The 17,568-nt window shown below is 36.6% G+C and overlaps 4 protein-coding genes across 4 annotated transcripts; 1 reads left to right on the top strand and 3 right to left on the bottom strand.

The window, feature by feature from the left end:
* Positions 1-884: 884 nt before the first annotated feature.
* Positions 885-15,923, bottom strand: LOC306866070 (zinc finger protein ZPR1-like). The gene is made up of 18 exons (XM_079411065.1): positions 15,664-15,923; positions 15,409-15,570; positions 15,221-15,311; positions 15,040-15,110; positions 14,286-14,372; positions 14,038-14,160; positions 13,816-13,942; positions 13,559-13,629; positions 13,373-13,462; positions 13,171-13,281; positions 12,993-13,082; positions 12,640-12,705; positions 12,396-12,499; positions 3,546-3,626; positions 2,805-2,976; positions 2,571-2,679; positions 1,770-1,793; positions 885-1,658 (listed from the first exon to the last, which is right to left on the bottom strand). The coding sequence occupies exons 1-18, from the start codon at positions 15,778-15,780 to the stop codon at positions 1,507-1,509; spliced, it is 1,848 nt and encodes a 615-aa protein (XP_079267191.1). The 5' UTR covers positions 15,781-15,923; the 3' UTR covers positions 885-1,506.
* LOC306866071 (zona pellucida-like domain-containing protein 1) lies at positions 4,270-6,058 on the bottom strand. Its single transcript, XM_079411066.1, has 4 exons — positions 5,914-6,058; positions 5,724-5,827; positions 5,186-5,412; positions 4,270-4,728 (listed from the first exon to the last, which is right to left on the bottom strand). The coding sequence occupies exons 2-4, from the start codon at positions 5,815-5,817 to the stop codon at positions 4,540-4,542; spliced, it is 510 nt and encodes a 169-aa protein (XP_079267192.1). The 5' UTR covers positions 5,818-5,827; positions 5,914-6,058; the 3' UTR covers positions 4,270-4,539.
* Positions 8,959-10,331, bottom strand: LOC306866073 (histone H2B 3). The gene has a single exon (XM_079411068.1). It carries the CDS (start codon positions 10,066-10,068, stop codon positions 9,688-9,690), a length of 381 nt encoding a protein of 126 aa, XP_079267194.1. The 5' UTR covers positions 10,069-10,331; the 3' UTR covers positions 8,959-9,687.
* LOC306866072 (histone H2A-like) lies at positions 10,394-10,780 on the top strand (the record flags this gene model as incomplete). Its single annotated transcript, XM_079411067.1, has 1 exon — positions 10,394-10,780. One exon carries the CDS (start codon positions 10,394-10,396, stop codon positions 10,778-10,780), a length of 387 nt encoding a protein of 128 aa, XP_079267193.1.
* Positions 15,924-17,568: the final 1,645 nt, after the last annotated feature.

The raw sequence follows: 17,568 nt of genomic DNA, 5'->3' as shown, positions 1-17,568 counted from the left end.
ATTCACTCGACTGAAAAGATTTTTTTCTGTTTGCTTTCACATCTTCACTGGTTTTGTCTTTTACATGTTTTCATGTGCAAGTCTGTGTGGAGAGAAAAATGTGGAAAAGGGAGAAGATTGTTTCTAAACTGTTAATAAAGTCCCTTTTTTAAAATTGGTTTGCGCATTGCATTTTTTTAAATTAACCTTGATGCTGGTTAGCAGTGTTTTTTTTCCTGTTGTTACGTCCCATGACGTAAATGTTGTGTATGTTGGGAGATGGTCACGTGTTTTTCTCTCTATCTGCCAAGCAGCGGTCCAAATCATCCGCAGCTGATTGCTATTAGCGGCAGCGTGGTTTCCCTGTTACACTGTGTGCAACGGATATAAAGGAGCAGAGAGACACCGCTCGGGAGGAGTCCCTTATCCGCTATCCCAGAGATGTTTAGTTGCTCTTGAGCAATCTGTGATCTGTAAACTTAGTGTGGTTACAAAGTTACAGTTGAGACTCTGTGAGTCTAGTTTTGTGAAACCATGTAGGGAGTTGGGCGCTGATTTATTTGGGTTTAACCTCCTCTAAACTTTTCTGTTTTTCTTTAGTCAGGGAGAGAGGTAAGATTGTCTTTTATTTTGTTTTCTTTTGCTAGGGAAGTTTTGTTATAACCTTCAGAAAGACTGTTTTATTTATTTTGGCATTTGATCTCTCCTGACGACTTGGTTAAGTTAACTACTCTGATATTGTATATTTTATTTTTGGTTAAGCTCTTAATAAAACAATTAAGTATATTTCCGACATTTGATATTATTTGTATCATGATGTTTAATAGAGGGTTTCGTGTGAACCTTTATTGGAAGTGTTAATGGTGAAAGTGATAAGAGCTGGGATAGAGGAAAAGGAGACTTCTCAGTGTTCACTTATTTAATCACATCGTTTGACTTTATTTCCGCTCTGAAACCCCTAGACTATAGAGGGGAATGTAACACTGTAGTTAATATAATTTCTAGATTTAATGCAATTATATAAATGCCTTTTCTTAATATAATTAAGTGAAGGAAAAGCCACAAATAGGTAGTTTCTAGATTCCTATAATTTTGTTACAAAATTATACATAATTTTGTTACTGCATCTGAGAAGGTGAAGGCTAGTGTTTACAACCATAAATATTTCCTAGGTTTGCTTTATTCATAAAATTACAATAACATTAACAAAAATCTTTTTTTACAAGAATGCCCTCTTAGAGAAAACCCAAAAATATATAAATATATAGATATGCAGATATATAAATGCAAAAAAATTGACGAATCTAATCCATTCAGTAGACTGTTTTACTGTAAGGCACACATCTATTAATAATAGTGGTTTCATGACATTTTGTTCTTCCTCATGGCATCATCTACTCGTCATCCCATTCCTGTCCTCTAAACCTTGAGCTCAACCAAACTACAGGACTAGACGCAGAAGCCCTTTTTACAGTGTCTGAGAACAGCTTTCACAGTGATGAGCATCTCTGGAATCTCTGAGTGCTGTCAGTGGAAAAGGCTTGATTTGTCTGCATTCAACTTGTCCCTACGGAGCTTGTAGATGAGCATAGCTAGCACGATGACGCACAGGCCTCCGAATACCCCCGCTGCCACAGAGATGCCCACCACTGCCTCGTCTTGCTTTAGAGGCTTAGACACTACACAAACACACCAAATTGACCCATTAAAAAAAAAAAAAAAAATCACAGCTGACAAAAGGTTTAAGAGATCTGTTATTCAAATTTAAAGGAGAGAAAACGAGTGCATACCTGTAGCAACAGGTCCAAATGGTTCTAGAAGGATTAGAAAAAAAATTCAAATGTTCAAATGTGTCATTTTAATAAAAGTTAAAATGTATAAAACACATCCAAATGACAGTAGATAGTAGTATATTTATTCATCAGGGGTTCTGCAGGTTTTAAGGTAAATTTAAGACCTTTTAAAGCCTTTTTAAAACTAAGCAAAAATAAACTTTAAAGAATAAAAAATTTACAAAATAGGTCCATATGGTCTCTAATGTAAATGAATTGCATTAGCAGTGCTTCAGACTTCATAAAGCTTTCAACATTAATTAAATTTACAAAATTAAATAATAAAAATGTTAGAATATTTTTGCTCCCAATCACTAGAATATGGAAATAAATTACTGCACCTTATGATCACGCTGCAAAAAAAAAAAAAAAAAAAAAACTCCAGTGCAAATGTTTAAAAATGATTTACCTGAGAAGAAAAAATACATAAAATTCTTGCTTTTTGAGAAAATTCATTAAAACATACGTTTTAATTTAATTCAATATTTGTTCTAGTTTTAAGCACAAACTTTTGTTAATTTTCTCAGAAAACAAGACTTCATGTGTTCACTTTGCACCTCAAGTAAATGAATCTTGATGTGTTTAGATGTTTAGATATTTGTATTGGAAAACAAAATACTGGGGAAGTTTTTTTTTTTTTTTTTGCAGTGCATGCAGCATTTAATGCCATGACTTTTATAAAATTTAAGTTTAAGACTTGCAGAAACTCTGCTTCATGCATATTTGAACCATATCTCTCAAACAGCTGACTGCTCTTACCATTCACTTTGGTGACTATTGCCCCAGAGCTCACCGTGGCAACGTCACTCACTGAGGTTCCCTGACCTGACTGGACGGCCCTCCGCTTCCTTCCGGCAGTTGTGCAGTTCTGATGCATGTATCATAAGATGCATTTGAATACACTTCAATTAGATGATGGTTTATGAAGCCCTCTTGTGAATTACATATTAAGGTTTTTGCTAGCCATGGTACATGTTGTCATAGTGTTCATACCTGCCGTAAGGATCTACAGAAAGAGCTCTCGCAGAGCCTGGTGGCGCAGTGCAGATAAAAGGTTGACACTGTCCTGTTTCTATGCTCCACAAAGCGAAAAGTCTCGAACGAGAAGCGTGCCACCTGCTGTTCTCCATTCACACCCATTATGGTTTGTAGATCAAGGTTGCATCTGAGAATGACAGAGGATGATATAATCAGTGCTGGGTAGTAACAGATTAATCTGTATTACGTAATCAGATCACAAAATTGGTTACACTTTATTTTAAGGTGTCCTTGTTACAGTGTAATTATACAAGTACTGAATAATATTAACGACATGTACTTACTATATGGTTAGGATTAGGGTTTGGCTTAGGGTTACTTGCATGTAATTATGCATAATTTATTGTTATTATATTAGTAAGTACATGTAATGTGTAACAGGGACACAGCAAAATAGTGTTACCCAAAAATTAAGTACTTGTAACTGTATTATAGAGTACTTGTCAGACTACAGTAATTATTGTTTCTACACAAATTTATTGCATTTTTTATTATACATATCTTTCACACAGTGGCAGCAAATTATTAATAATTTACAGATTCTCCCTAGTTCTTCTTTATTTTTTAAAATACACAAATTCATGTCATTTCATCTTTATGTAATGCATTCCCAAAGCATAGTCACTCAATTTAGCGTTAAATTAGATTGCTGAACATTATTTAACATGTAACAAAGATTTAAGTCTTCACACTTACCCAACAAACAGGTCGAATGATGTGCTGTTTCCTGGGTAAGGACTAGTGGTTGTATAGCATCGATCCAACAGAACATTGAACCTTTATGGGGGAAAAAAATACATATATTTAAAAAAGTGTCTTCAATCAACTTCAAAAAATATATTAATATCATAATGATAATATAAAAAGATCAATTGGTTACATAAAAGATTTTCATTCTGGATTACATCACAATGAATGTCACTAAAATTCATCATTTTTATAGGTGGCATCCATATATATCATAGGCCTCCTTATGACGGATAACAATTCATAATAATCTCAAACTGAGCAAAATACCTCTCTGTGAGATTAGTGGCTCGGACTTCCACAAAAACCCTGGTTTTCAGCATGAGACCCGTTGGAGGTATGAAAAGACGAGTTGTATATGTGTAGTCCTTTGAGTCGGTGCAGAAAGACAGTTATGAACATATGCAACTGGCCAGTTCCAATAACTCTTGAATGTTATAGTCAGTAATGTGTTGTTACATGTCAAGGCTAAATTAAGCCAAAGAAACATATAATACCTCAAAAAGAACCATGCTTAGAGTGCTGATGAAACTACCGTTATTGTCCTTAATTGCCAAACTCACTCCAGATCTGCAGAACAACGGTGGTTTGATTGTAAATGGCTTAACTCATTAAATCTTTTACAATTAACACATTTCAGGAAATTAAGACATTTAGTGAAGGCCAGAAGTCTGAGATCACTGAAAACATGTTTATTTTTCTAAAACATTTTACAAATTCAAATTCATTACAAATTCATCAAATTTGTATTTTTGTGCAAGGTTGATGACAATCTGGCCTTCTGTACAACATTCACATGATCACAAAGTTACTTATTTGATTAGTGACCTAAATGTTAACATTTCTTCCTCATTTTATGGCATCAAGTGTCTTTAATTTCTTAAAACTTTGAAGCTCAGTGTGGTCTCAGACCGTTGGAGCTCACTGTACATGTTCACTCCACTCACACACTCATCTCTGTGTTGTTGACCAAGTACTGCAGTGGGTATCTACAGGAAAAGAGATATTTCATCTCCTGCCGATAGGTGATGGTTCCAGCATTCGGGTCCTGAGTATTGACCGCCCCAGAGATGTTCACAGACTGCACGCTAGAGAAGTCAGAGAACAGCCCAGATCCGATCTCCTGAGTTATCTGTTGAGATGAATTAGTTGAACAGTGACACCTGAACATTAGGATACACTGAATATGAATGAAATGCATATATTGTGAGGTAATTTTGGATAATCCAAAATGTTTATTGTTACAGACGTCAGAACTCAAAGTTCTTTACAGGTCAGACTATTCAAAATAATTAAATATTTTCCAGATTTAATTAAAAAATAATATACATTTACTAAATATATGAATTTTAAACAATAAATTTAATCAAATATGCATTATTTTAACAAGCTGTTAAACAGTCTACATACAGTCTTTATATAAATAGTCTATATGATCTTATATGATCTTTCTTATATCTTTAGATAGATAGATAGATAGATAGATAGATAGATAGATAGATAGATAGATAGATAGATAGATACACATTTATTTTGTATTATTACAGCAATTATTATTTTTATTATATCTGCTGAAAAATGTCTCGTACCGTCAGCTTATTGGAGCAGATGGAAATGTACGGTTCAGTGATGTAGAACTGGAATTTCATTACAGGTGGGTTGACGGTCCAGTCAGCGGTTCCTCTGCACTCCGGTTTGCCGAACTGACCATTAAGAGCCACCATGGATTCATTGTATCCATAGAAGTACATGGGGCACAGCAAAATCTGCAAATCCATCCTGTTTGTGCCACACACAACCGTGATATCCGAGTTGTCTGTAAAATAAAAAAGATAACAGTTGTCACAGTAGCCTCTTATGATGTTTATTGTTTGCACATCTTTGGTATGGAAATATATGATGCTCTTTATGCTGCCAGGACATTTAAAACCACATGAACCATACAAGAAGGACACATCATTAAAATAATACTGTGTCTTTAAGAAAACACACTCCTCAAATTGCTGGGTAGTCCTGGGTTCCTTTGTGGTTCCAATGGAAATGAAAGGTGAGATAGTGACGAGAGAATTAAGGATGTATAAAGAGCAAGAGGAGAAGAGGAGAGGATACATGTATGCTTTGACTGACCTGGGTCTCTGAATGTTGGGTGGGTGAGGCAGGGACTCTGAGCCTCCGACTGGAGAATCAGGACGAGCTGACACACTAGGAGGGCCGGCCACATGATGCTCTGGCTGCAGGGAAAATCCCACACATCACATTATCACCTTGACCTCGATTCACTCAAAAACAGATTTTTGAAAGCAAAACACCTACTTACTCTCAAATCACGCAACAAGTTTTCTGTTCTGTGTTCAGGTGTCACCAACAGGCGCTGAATGTCCCAATTCAAATGAGCCTGATTTCACTGGCCTCACGGTTTTGGCTTTTGATGAAGGAGAGCACCAACAAAGAACATCTGACTCCTGTTTTAAATGTAAAAAAACATATTAAAGTGTATATTACAAATAATACAATTCATTTTGTGATGATAGATTAAACTATAGAACGACGGAAAGACGGGTGGATGGACAGACAGACAGACAGATAGATACATAGATAGACAGACATTTACACAGATAGACAGACAGACAGACAGATATACATATACACAGATACATACATACAGACAGACAGATAGATATACATATACACAGATACATACATACAGACAGACAGATAGACAGACGGACGGAAAGACGGACCTACAAAGATAGATATACATATACACAGATACAGACAGACGGACAGACAGACAGATATACACCTTCACAGATAGACAGATAGATACACAGATACAGACAGGCAGACGGACGGACGGAAAGATGGACAGACGGATGGAAAGACGGACCTACACAGATAGATATACATATACACAGATACAGACAGACGGACAGACAGACAGATATACACCTACACAGACAGACAGATAGATACACATATACAGACAGACAGATATACACCTACACAGATAGACAGATAGATACACATATACAGACAGACAGACAGACAGATATACACCTACACAGACAGACAGATAGATACACATATACAGACAGACAGATATACACCTACACAGATAGACAGATAGATACACATATACAGACAGACAGACAGACAGATATACACCTACACAGATAGACAGATAGATACACATATACAGACAGACAGACAGACAGATATACACCTACACAGATAGACAGATAGATACACATATACAGACAGATAGACGGACGGACAGAAAGACGGATGGAAAGACGGACCTACACAGATAGATATACATATACACAGATACAGACAGACAGATAGACAGATGGATAGATAGAATTTTTTTTTTATAAACAAATAATACAAATATTTATTTTAATTAAAAAAAGATAAAGCACAAATAACAATTACAAGTTTTTTTTTTAAATAAAACCCCCACAAATAATAAATATGTAAACACAAATTGACAATTTCAAAATAAAGACCACACACAAATAAACAAACAAAATATAATAAATCAGTCATCTAGTATTACTAATATATTTAGACCATAATAAAGCTGTACAAATTACCTTGTTCACCTTCTCTCTTTCGTCGTCTCTTTCTCTGTGTTTATGACGATATAGCTATTTATACTGGCCCCTTTCTATCTATAGGTGTGAGGGAGGGCACCAGAAACACAACAGGGGTTATGAGAAATAAGGGACGCCAGAGGAGGAACACGAGGAGCTTTAAGAATATCAGTATCAGGTAACATGTCTGGAATACTAGGAGCATCTCGATGCTCATGTAGCACGAACTTGGCTTTTGCATGGTATATTCTATAAATGCATTATATCACTGTGTATCAGGCTGCACTTAACTGTGCTATTATAACAAAGCATTATGCAACAAATATGTCCACTTGAAGACAAAAGGTGGTCAAGTTATAAAACAGGATGCTAATGAAACACATGGTCTTTTCTAATTGTCACAATAACATAATAATAGTCTATTTTAAGACTTATAGTCGATGTTGCTTCACTTGTTGAATAAAATGAAATAATATAAAATTAATACAATTATAAAAATTTTATTATAGAAAAAATATAATAATTGATTGAGGATAATTGTAGGATATATGCACAATCATCTTATTTTCACAAAAGGACAATAAAATCCAATCCAAAAATTAAATAACCTCTCCTGTAATATCAGAATTCTGAACTATTATATTTTATAAATTGAGTGTAACGAAGATCATCATAATACTTTCCTTAAACCAACAATAACAGTGGTATAAGCTGTCTAAATATTCATATTTTTCATAAAATACGCACACACTCTCTCAATATCCTCTTTTAGTGTATGTGGTTTCAGGTATGCCGTCTTCGTGAGAAAAGGTCGCGTCACCTCATCGTTTTGTAGAAATAGATATCACACCCTTTCAGACAAAGCCTGTCATCGTCAGAGTGTTATTTCAACAAAGACAGCCCCTCTTAAAACTACACGAGAAAGGGACAATGTAGTACATGATCTTCTAAGACACCGTCCGTCTGGCTATCTGGCTCCTCAGTCACATGGTTTTATTTTTAATCTTCTGGACCAGCCAACCTGGGCCCTAATGCAATATATAAAGTATTGTGATACATATTGTATATCTGCAGGATCTATTCAGTCATCTATTCAGATTCACTGAATTATCATTTGCAAAACAATATCATGAAGATATGCATAGGTAACTATATTCCTCAAGTAATTTACCCATTGTGTATACTTGGTTACTTGATGTGTGCCATTTATTCAAGGCCAAATGTCAAAACATGATCATGTGGATTACTCTCAGCATTCTCTCTGCCTTCAGGGGCATCATGATCAAATCTTCTCCCTCCATTATATGTCCCAGTAACACAAGCTGGATGAAATCACAGGGAACAAATTGTAAATGTCCTGATTTCATTGTAACCTGAGATTTGCACATTAGTACTTTTAAGTCATCTTTACACGGCTGAGTTAAAGCTGCTCTGAAGTGGCTCTGTGCCACTATAAACTTGTTTGTAAAAATGCAATGCTGCATAAAATATATCACCTGAGTCCCTAATTCAGGATCAGAGCAGCATTAAGCTTTGTTGTTATGGCAGAGAATATTTCAATTGCTATACTCTTTATAGTCTTATATATTTATTTTTATACATATATTCATATTTTTATTTCATAAATTCGCATTTAAAATATCCATTTCCTACAGTAGGCTATGTGAATTACCTGACAAATCCAGGTGTTTTGCTGCCTCAGTTATCAGGTGTAATAAAGACGTTTAGAACGGAACACTATCTTTTTTTCTTTTATGTTTGATGGTAAATCTATAATAAAGTCATAAATAATGACAGTGCTTATTTTGTTCATGAATCCTCGAGCATCCTTCCTTCCTGTTGCTATGGTTACCTCCTCCGGCGACTTCTGCAGGCAAGCCAAGCGTCTATTAGCGCGTTTGTAAACTTTCGTAGATACGGCAACGTTGTTTAAAAACGCATTTTACATACTTCGAAAAAATAGTACTGTAATAAAAGCGTCTTTTTCGTACTAAATATTCGGCTTTATTGCACCAGTGTTTCGTTTATGCCATAGTAATAAGCTACACATTACAAGACAGGAATACTCGCAAATCTGTTTGTAGTTACCATTAACCAATGTATTTATTTGTGGTAAATGACAGGGTAGTTATGAAGAAACATTCAGGCATAAGACTTCTTTTTTCTCAGTATGACTACAGTACGGCAATTGTTGTCAACAAGAAATCAATAAAAACCAAAGCCACAGTGTTTTCCTCCGGTAACACGAGTTAACAAATGACGACCATATGCCATAGTAGTACAGTACAAGTGTTCACACGTGCAAATACGATCAAACAGGAACAGCCTCAGGTGAATGTTGGTGTTACAGATGGAAAGCACCGTGTTTGTGCTCCTCCAGAGCTGCCTTCACTCAAGATGTACCAGAGGTCCCTCATGCGGATATCAAACAACAGTGGGTGGCTTTCGTCTTCCATCATTGGGGATAGAGTCCAGTCCATCTTGTGTGTTCACTTTCACTTGGAGCTGGTGTATTTAGTCACGGCCTTAGTGCCCTCGGACACGGCGTGTTTGGCCAGTTCTCCCGGCAGGAGCAGGCGCACGGCCGTCTGGATCTCCCGGGATGTGATAGTGGAGCGCTTGTTGTAATGCGCCAGGCGCGACGCTTCTCCGGCAATACGCTCGAAGATGTCGTTTACAAACGAGTTCATAATGCCCATCGCCTTTGAGGAAATACCAGTGTCCGGATGGACTTGTTTCAGTACTTTGTACACGTAAATGGCGTAACTCTCTTTCCTGGTCTTACGCCTTTTCTTATCCCCTTTCTTCTGGGTCTTGGTGACAGCTTTTTTAGACCCCTTTTTAGGAGCTGGTGCTGATTTCGCAGGTTCAGGCATTTTGTCGTTTTTTCACAAAAGCTCAGTCATCTGAGGATCGTTATGGTATGCGAACGCGCTGCGCATATTTTGCCCTATATTTATAGAGTCGGCATGCAAATTAGAGCGAGCGGAGAGTGGGTTCTGATAGGATAACTTTCTAACGTCATGGACTAAAACTCGAGCGGCGATTGGTTGCTTGCTTTAGAGTGAAACCAACCAGTCAGAGCACACGTCTGAGTATAAATACCAATCCCTGCTTACATCATAAACGAAAGTACGTTTGACTAGCAACACTAAACAGGGCGCTTTCTAGCCAAACAGACGGTTCCTTTGTTGTCAAAACATGTCTGGAAGAGGTAAGACCGGGGGGAAGGCCCGCGCGAAGGCCAAGTCTCGTTCATCCAGAGCTGGACTTCAGTTTCCAGTCGGACGTGTACACAGATTATTACGCAAGGGAAATTACGCCGAGCGTGTAGGCGCAGGAGCCCCCGTGTATTTGGCCGCTGTCCTGGAATACCTAACGGCTGAGATCCTCGAGCTGGCAGGGAACGCGGCCCGAGACAACAAGAAAACGAGAATCATCCCCCGTCACCTGCAACTGGCTGTCCGCAACGACGAAGAGCTCAACAAGCTTTTAGGCGGTGTTACCATCGCCCAGGGCGGAGTGCTTCCAAACATCCAGGCAGTGCTGCTGCCCAAGAAAACCGAGAAGCCAGCCAAGAGCAAGTAACGGGGCTTTGCGATCATGGACAATGACACAAACGCAGCTCGGCTAGTTTGAGTCCAAGTAATGTTATGTTCCCTACTTCACACTATATTGTGTATAAAGAAGATGACAGCTGCATCTTGTAAACTTTGATTTCTTTTTTTGGTGTTGATTATTGCTCTTTTGAACAGATGCACTCCCTCACACAAGAGATCTACACCACCACTGGCTATAAATGGCCATGGGACATTTAACCTGCCGGTGGACTATCCTTACTGAAAAAAAAGAAAAAAAAAAACTCCATTCGTGGGATGAATGAACATCAGTATTTCATCGTACATGGACCAATGTTGGTTACATTTTATTTGTCACTGCTTTAAATTACATGCAAGTCATGTCCTTTATCTGCTGTTCAAGTGATTATGTTGTTTCAATAAATGTTAAGGGCCAGTGGAAGGCACAAAGAACTCGTGATTCATTGTTTTTCTCGAAGTTGCATGACTTTAATGGTCTAAAAGAAGCTCCAATTAGACGTGTGCTACATTAAAGGACTACTCAGTATTTTTTACATTAAAAAATGAATAGTGCTTCCTTTTTAAAAATAGAAAAACATTAAAAGGGCTAGTTTGAGCTAAATATTGGAACATGGAAAAGTTCAATTGTACGTGGTGGTGGGGCTCTCATGGCCACCTCCATGTTGACATCACATGACATGCCATGCCACACATTGAGTTAATAATATTTACAGAATGTTAAATTTACAAAATGTTAATAACCAACATGCAGAACAGATGAGTCAGTGTGTCAAAAAGGAGACAACAAAAATAAACTGAAAAACCCATAAAAAAAAATTATGCAAAAAATGCTTGGTTGCTGTTCTTCTGAGACTATTCTGGTGCCATTTATCAGTATTATCATTAAAGAATGAATAATTGACTAATTAGATAAACACAATATACATGCTAAAGAGCCAGATAATGTAAACACAAACTAAATGCATCACCAGCAGTGACTGCATGTTCCAATATGGTCCTAAAATCTATTATTAGGTACAACATTGCATTTGGTTTCGATGCTGTGACGAAGCCATTTTTAATTAGATATTTCACTGAACTGGAAGTTAAGCATAAATAGATCAGAACCATACTTATTTTTCCTTACTGTTTTATTGTACAAACATAACTCTTATTATATTACAGCCTTTAAGAGTCAGTCCAATTACATGGAAAATAAATAATGCGTCCACAGAATTCACATCCAATGTGCTTAAGACTACTAAGTGTCTGTAGTTTTAAGTACTTCAAAAACTTTGTAACAATTGTGTTGTTACACTAGTAATTAACACAAGGGCTTCATAGCCAAGATGACCAACATGTATAACTTAAAAAATTATGTTATAGACAGCAAGGAAAATTCAGCTCCTTGCACTTATTCAAGCCAAAATAATGTTTTCCCCTCTTCAAATCATAACGCTGCCTTTAAAAGACATTATGGTTTTCAGAAGTGGTAATTACATGAGATATTACAATAAGTGTAAAAGTGAATTAAATAATGTTATATAGCGGCTTTGACAGAATTTGCCATGTGATAACATATAATCTCCATTTTTCTCTGACTTTAAGCCTATTTCTCTGCGTACCCTTCTGTTTTCATGTCATTCAGCCCCAAGTCTTCATCCTGCTCAAAGGTCCTGGTGTACTTCTCGATCTTCATTTCTGGATCTGGATCTGGAGCATAAACATTCTGCAAAAAGGTGGAATGGTTAGCCTTCAGATAAAAGAAAATCATATATAAAATATTTTAAATCAAACATATTCAAAACAATGATTGATGTCATAATAAGACAAATCTAGTAAAAAAAGAAAATGTAACTCCTAGCTCACCTGAAGATAACTGTTTCCAGCAGCATCATCCAGGATAATGTGCACATCCATTTCCCCTGCTATTATCTAAGAAACATTTTGCAAATACAACACATTAAGACTCCAGAAAAAAAGTGTGCATATATACACACACACACACACGTATTAACTTTTTATTTTTGTAAAAATTACAAATTCTATATATGTGTAAATAGTTACTGATTATTTAAATACTTATTTTTTTCAGTAATTCTATATTTATTTATTTTTTAAAGACTATAAACAAGCTCCTATTTAGACACCATATTGAGAATACTGTCAGAACATTTAACAGTGAGGAACAATAACAGAAATGCAAGTAATATATTTCAAACCTTGTCAATCTTTCCCCCAAAGAGCTCCAGTTTCTCGGCTCTATCTGCTATAGAGCTGTCTCCACACATGAAGGGGTTTTTCGAAACAATCTAAAATAAGCATAAATGCATAAAATAAGCATAAAAGGAGCGGTTTGTTGATAACAGCAAACACTGTTAGCAGGGCTTTGATTCCTACCAGGTCTTTGATGTCTTTGAGAAGTCCTTCCAGCGTAGTGAACTTCCCTCCGAGCGCCGCCATCCCTAACTCAAACTCCAGCTCTGGAATCAGCACGCTACATGTCTCTGACTGTAACACACATACATATATTCATGACGATACTTTTTACATGTAAAATATGTTCACAGTGTATCTTCAAGATGTTGTTAGATGAACCCACCTTCAGCAGGTCTCTGGACATATCTGACGGGTCGGTTATGTGGAGTGTTATTCTGGTTCCCAGCTCTTCTGTGGCTCCTCCTGATTTCACCTATTTCATGATGCCAGTAAAAAAACAACACATGATATGGAAACGGCAAAAACTTATGAATAAATAAAGTATAATTCTGCATTATATTATCCTCACCTCATTGGTGCGATGTCCGCAGCTGTCACAATTAGTGGCCATTATAATGACCTCTTTAAAGTGTGGAATTTCTGCAATTGGGTTAAAGGACTAATAAACTACTTTCTTTAAATTATGATGCACAATGGTTAAACTGATTTTATGTACCATTTCTCCAAGCAGCATTGTTGTGCAGTGCCATTTTCACAAAGTATTTTTTTAACAATTTACCACAATTTGAAAATGTATGTAATTTTCGAGCATACTTTAAAGGATACGAACAAGCTTCATGTTTGTATTGGCCGGGGCGTTGCATTCTGGGCAGTTTGTGTTGAACACTAATACCTCATTTCTCATTGTGTGTAGATCAGTGCCAGGTTTTTCTTCGTCGTCTTCTTCCTCGGTCTTTAAAAAGAGATGAAAAAAGTTGAAGAAACCGAAATCTTACCGTTCTTCACACTCAGCTGAAGTCAACAGCAGATGCTGTAGCAGCTTCTCACCTCTATTCCTAGCTTGGCGTTGTTTTCAGGCGTCCTTTTGTAATGCGTGACAGTGAGAGCCGTGTCTTTCTGAGGCGCAAATGGGTTCTCAATAAAACTATTCCCTGATGAATCATCGATAATCTGAAAACAGAAATCAAATGAAGTATTCATTAGTTCTAACTTCATGATGAGAAACAAGCAATAGTGTTGAATCTTTTGTCAGTTGCATTGATTTTTTTCTGTGGTTTACTATATGCAAGACTTACTAATGTGAATTCCTCTTCGACTTCTTTAAGTATTTTCAACCTCTTGATGAATTCCTCTATTTTTTCAGCTACATCTGGATCCGTTGTCTGAAATGTAGAAAAGGAACAGAGTCACATAAACAGAACTCTTCGCAAAACAAATCCTTTACATCTAATGAAAATGACAAAATTAATAAATCTATTATGGACTCGGGAATTATTTTGATAAAGTCAGCATTGTAGATAACACAAACAATTGCATAATATATGGGTCAAGGACGAAAAGGGTTTTTGTTTCTGAGCAAAACAATGACATATCATACATTTTTACCATTATTTACAAATGCCACCCACTAAAATGTCAATGTAACAATAGTTCATACACCAAAAAAATATTGTCAGGCATATTTAGAACAAGAAACATTTGATTCGAAGTTCACAATGTTGCCAAAAACAAATTAATTGTCATTTTAAAGCTTTACCAATCTTTGCCACTAACCTTCAAGCCACTGTTTAACCCATTTGTAAGCAAGAATTAAATTTTTTTTTGAATAAAACCTTTTATTTAGATACTGTACTTGCATTTAATATGATATCGGTGTATTTAAAATCACTTTTGTAAATTTAATTTGATGGAGGCACCAAAATGGGGCTGGTTTTTGACCCATATACCTATGCAAAGTATGCTCTTGCAACATAAATTATGGGTTTCTATTGTAACACAATCGATCTCAAATTTGTGAAACCCGCTGAGGTGCACAGATAAAACACACACCTTTCTAACAGGTTGGTCTTGTTCTAAACCCGCCACTGCTCTGTCCAGAAGGCCCTCAATTGTTGACAAAGCTAAACAATAAGGAAGAAAAAATAACTGATCAAAGTGCAACTTTCCAAAATATCTTTCTATAGATTTTTAGACTTGTACTTAAGTTAGAGGTCACAATGGAACAACTTACAGCCCTTCTGTGTGAAAGCAGGAATTTCAAAATCAAGTTGTGGTATTCTGGTGGATGCGCTGTCAGACTTCACGACCTCTCGGTTCATGTCCTGCACAAATTAAAATCTATTTTCTAATTCCTGAAACTTCAAATGAGGTAACAGTCATTATCTGATCAGTTATGTCATATCTAAAACAGATCCATACCTCTTTGGTCTTCACTTGTAAGGTGTACAGCACACCCTGCTCTTGTATCCGTCCAGCAGACTGGATTTCTGTGTTGGTCCAGTTACAGTGAGGACATGTGAAGGAGCTGATGATGATTTCTTTGAAGAAAGGGATCTTTGTAACCAGTAGACGTGTACTTCCCTGGACAAAACATGAGATTGACATTATTTAAATATTTGTATTAGTATAAAATAATGAATGCATTAATTTAACAATAATAATCTGTATATTTACATTTTCATAACAGTTCATGCATAAACTCTCGATCACTGTAGGTTGCTGATCTTCATCTTCTGCATTAATGTCCTTAAAAACACCGCCGCGGACTCGTTCCTCCTCTATAACTGACATCCTGCCAGGTCCTGTAGGGTAAAACTGTTTACACTCTCTGGATTACTGGCAGAAGTGGCGAGTTATTAATGAGTGGCGTTCTGCTAGAAGTTTCCAGCAGCTTTCACACGTGTTTGTACAATATCGTCATGTCCGCAAGAATCATCACCGGGTCAGGTCAAGTTGGCAAAACCTGTCAAAATAAAAGTCTCGGATAAATATTTGTGATGAAGCTAATAACACTAATTCAGTCGTACGGGGAAACCTGATTAGTGCATTAATATGCTTTATTTGCGTTAGTTTTTTTAGTTTCATGTATTTTGTTTCATGGGCCTATATACTACAGTACAGCAATGGTAACTTGACAACAGTGGCGAGTAACGCTAGTTAAACATAATGGCGGTATCAACACAAAACCACTTTTTTAAAATATTTTTATTTAGGGCTGTGTGCGTTCTTATTAAATGTCTTATTCGTTTACTATTCAATCTGGCATTTCTCCTCATAAGGTTTCCAGTGCCCTATGCAAAGCATACAATATATACAGTAGGCCTATGCAATCGCATACTCATAATAACTATTTGGCAAAACATTTAACCATATGTTAAATATTTAAAGTAATGTTTGTTTTGAATCCGCAGCCACTAGATGGCGCCTCATGCCTTCAGTTCCGCTAAAGAGTTGATTTGTAATAAAGCTGGTAAGATTCTGCAAATATACAAATCCTTTATTTTAAGTAGTAACAACCAGAATGTAAACAACCACATCTGACATTTAATAAACAAGGCTTTCAGGATTTTACATTGTTCTGACCATATATTTTTTCGTGTGAAGAATCTCAAACTGAAACTTGTGGTAAACTATGACAATCTTGTTGGCCTTCAGCATCTCTTTCACTGCAGTGGACTTACATTGTATCATATGTTGTCCTTGATGGCATGCCATGTCCTAGCCAGTAAATATCACAGATTTATACTTTACTCTTAAAAAAACAGCATTGTTCAAACTGGCCCTTTGTGAAAGAGACAAAACTAGGGAAAGAAGAAAGACAGGGAAGTGGTGTGTGGCCAAGTATGGTGACCCATACTCGGAATTTGTGCTCTGCATTTAACCAATCCCAGTGTACACACTGTATAGTGAAGATACACCTGGAGCAGTGGGTAGCCATTGCTGCGGTGCCTGGGGAGCAGTTGGGGGTTTAGTGCCTTGCCCCCCACCTACAATCCCTGCCGGACCTGAGACTCAAACCCACGACCTTCGGGTTACAAGTCCAACTCTATCCATTAGGCCACGACTGACTATAATAAAATAGACTAGGGGAGAGTGTTGTAACACAGTCAGTTTGACAAGTCAGAAAAGAGCTGTGGTCATGTCATCAATATCATACACTCCATTCACGTTTTTAATGTTACAGACGAAGTGGCATGTGAATGTGAGCAACAGTGTAGATTTTATGACCAAAAAACTGATTTTCAGGAAATCAATATTTCCTGAAAAATGATTGAAACCAATATTTTTCAATAAGATTATTTTTTGCCTAGCAATCATTGTGTTGTAGATACAATCTTTTGACTTAAAGTAGCTGTTTCTCTAGTTTAATTTGATACTTTGCATTCATGCTAACTTAAAACCCACATGCTAAAACAGTTAGCTATGTTATGGCTGCTTGGGGTGGGGATAGTTGTAACAATTCATTAAAAATATTACAACCAACTCTTAATGAGTACAATGAGTCCAGTTATCCAATCACATCCTCTATTGAGGCAAAGTCATGTAAGGTTTTTATTGCACATCAAGGGATTTATGTCA

This window comes from Barbus barbus, assembly GCF_936440315.1.
Source record: "Barbus barbus genome assembly, chromosome: 47".
NCBI classification, from domain to species: Eukaryota; Metazoa; Chordata; class Actinopteri; order Cypriniformes; family Cyprinidae; genus Barbus; species Barbus barbus.
The sequence above is the reverse complement of the archived record's forward strand: the minus strand, read 5'-3'. Positions and strand labels throughout refer to the sequence as shown.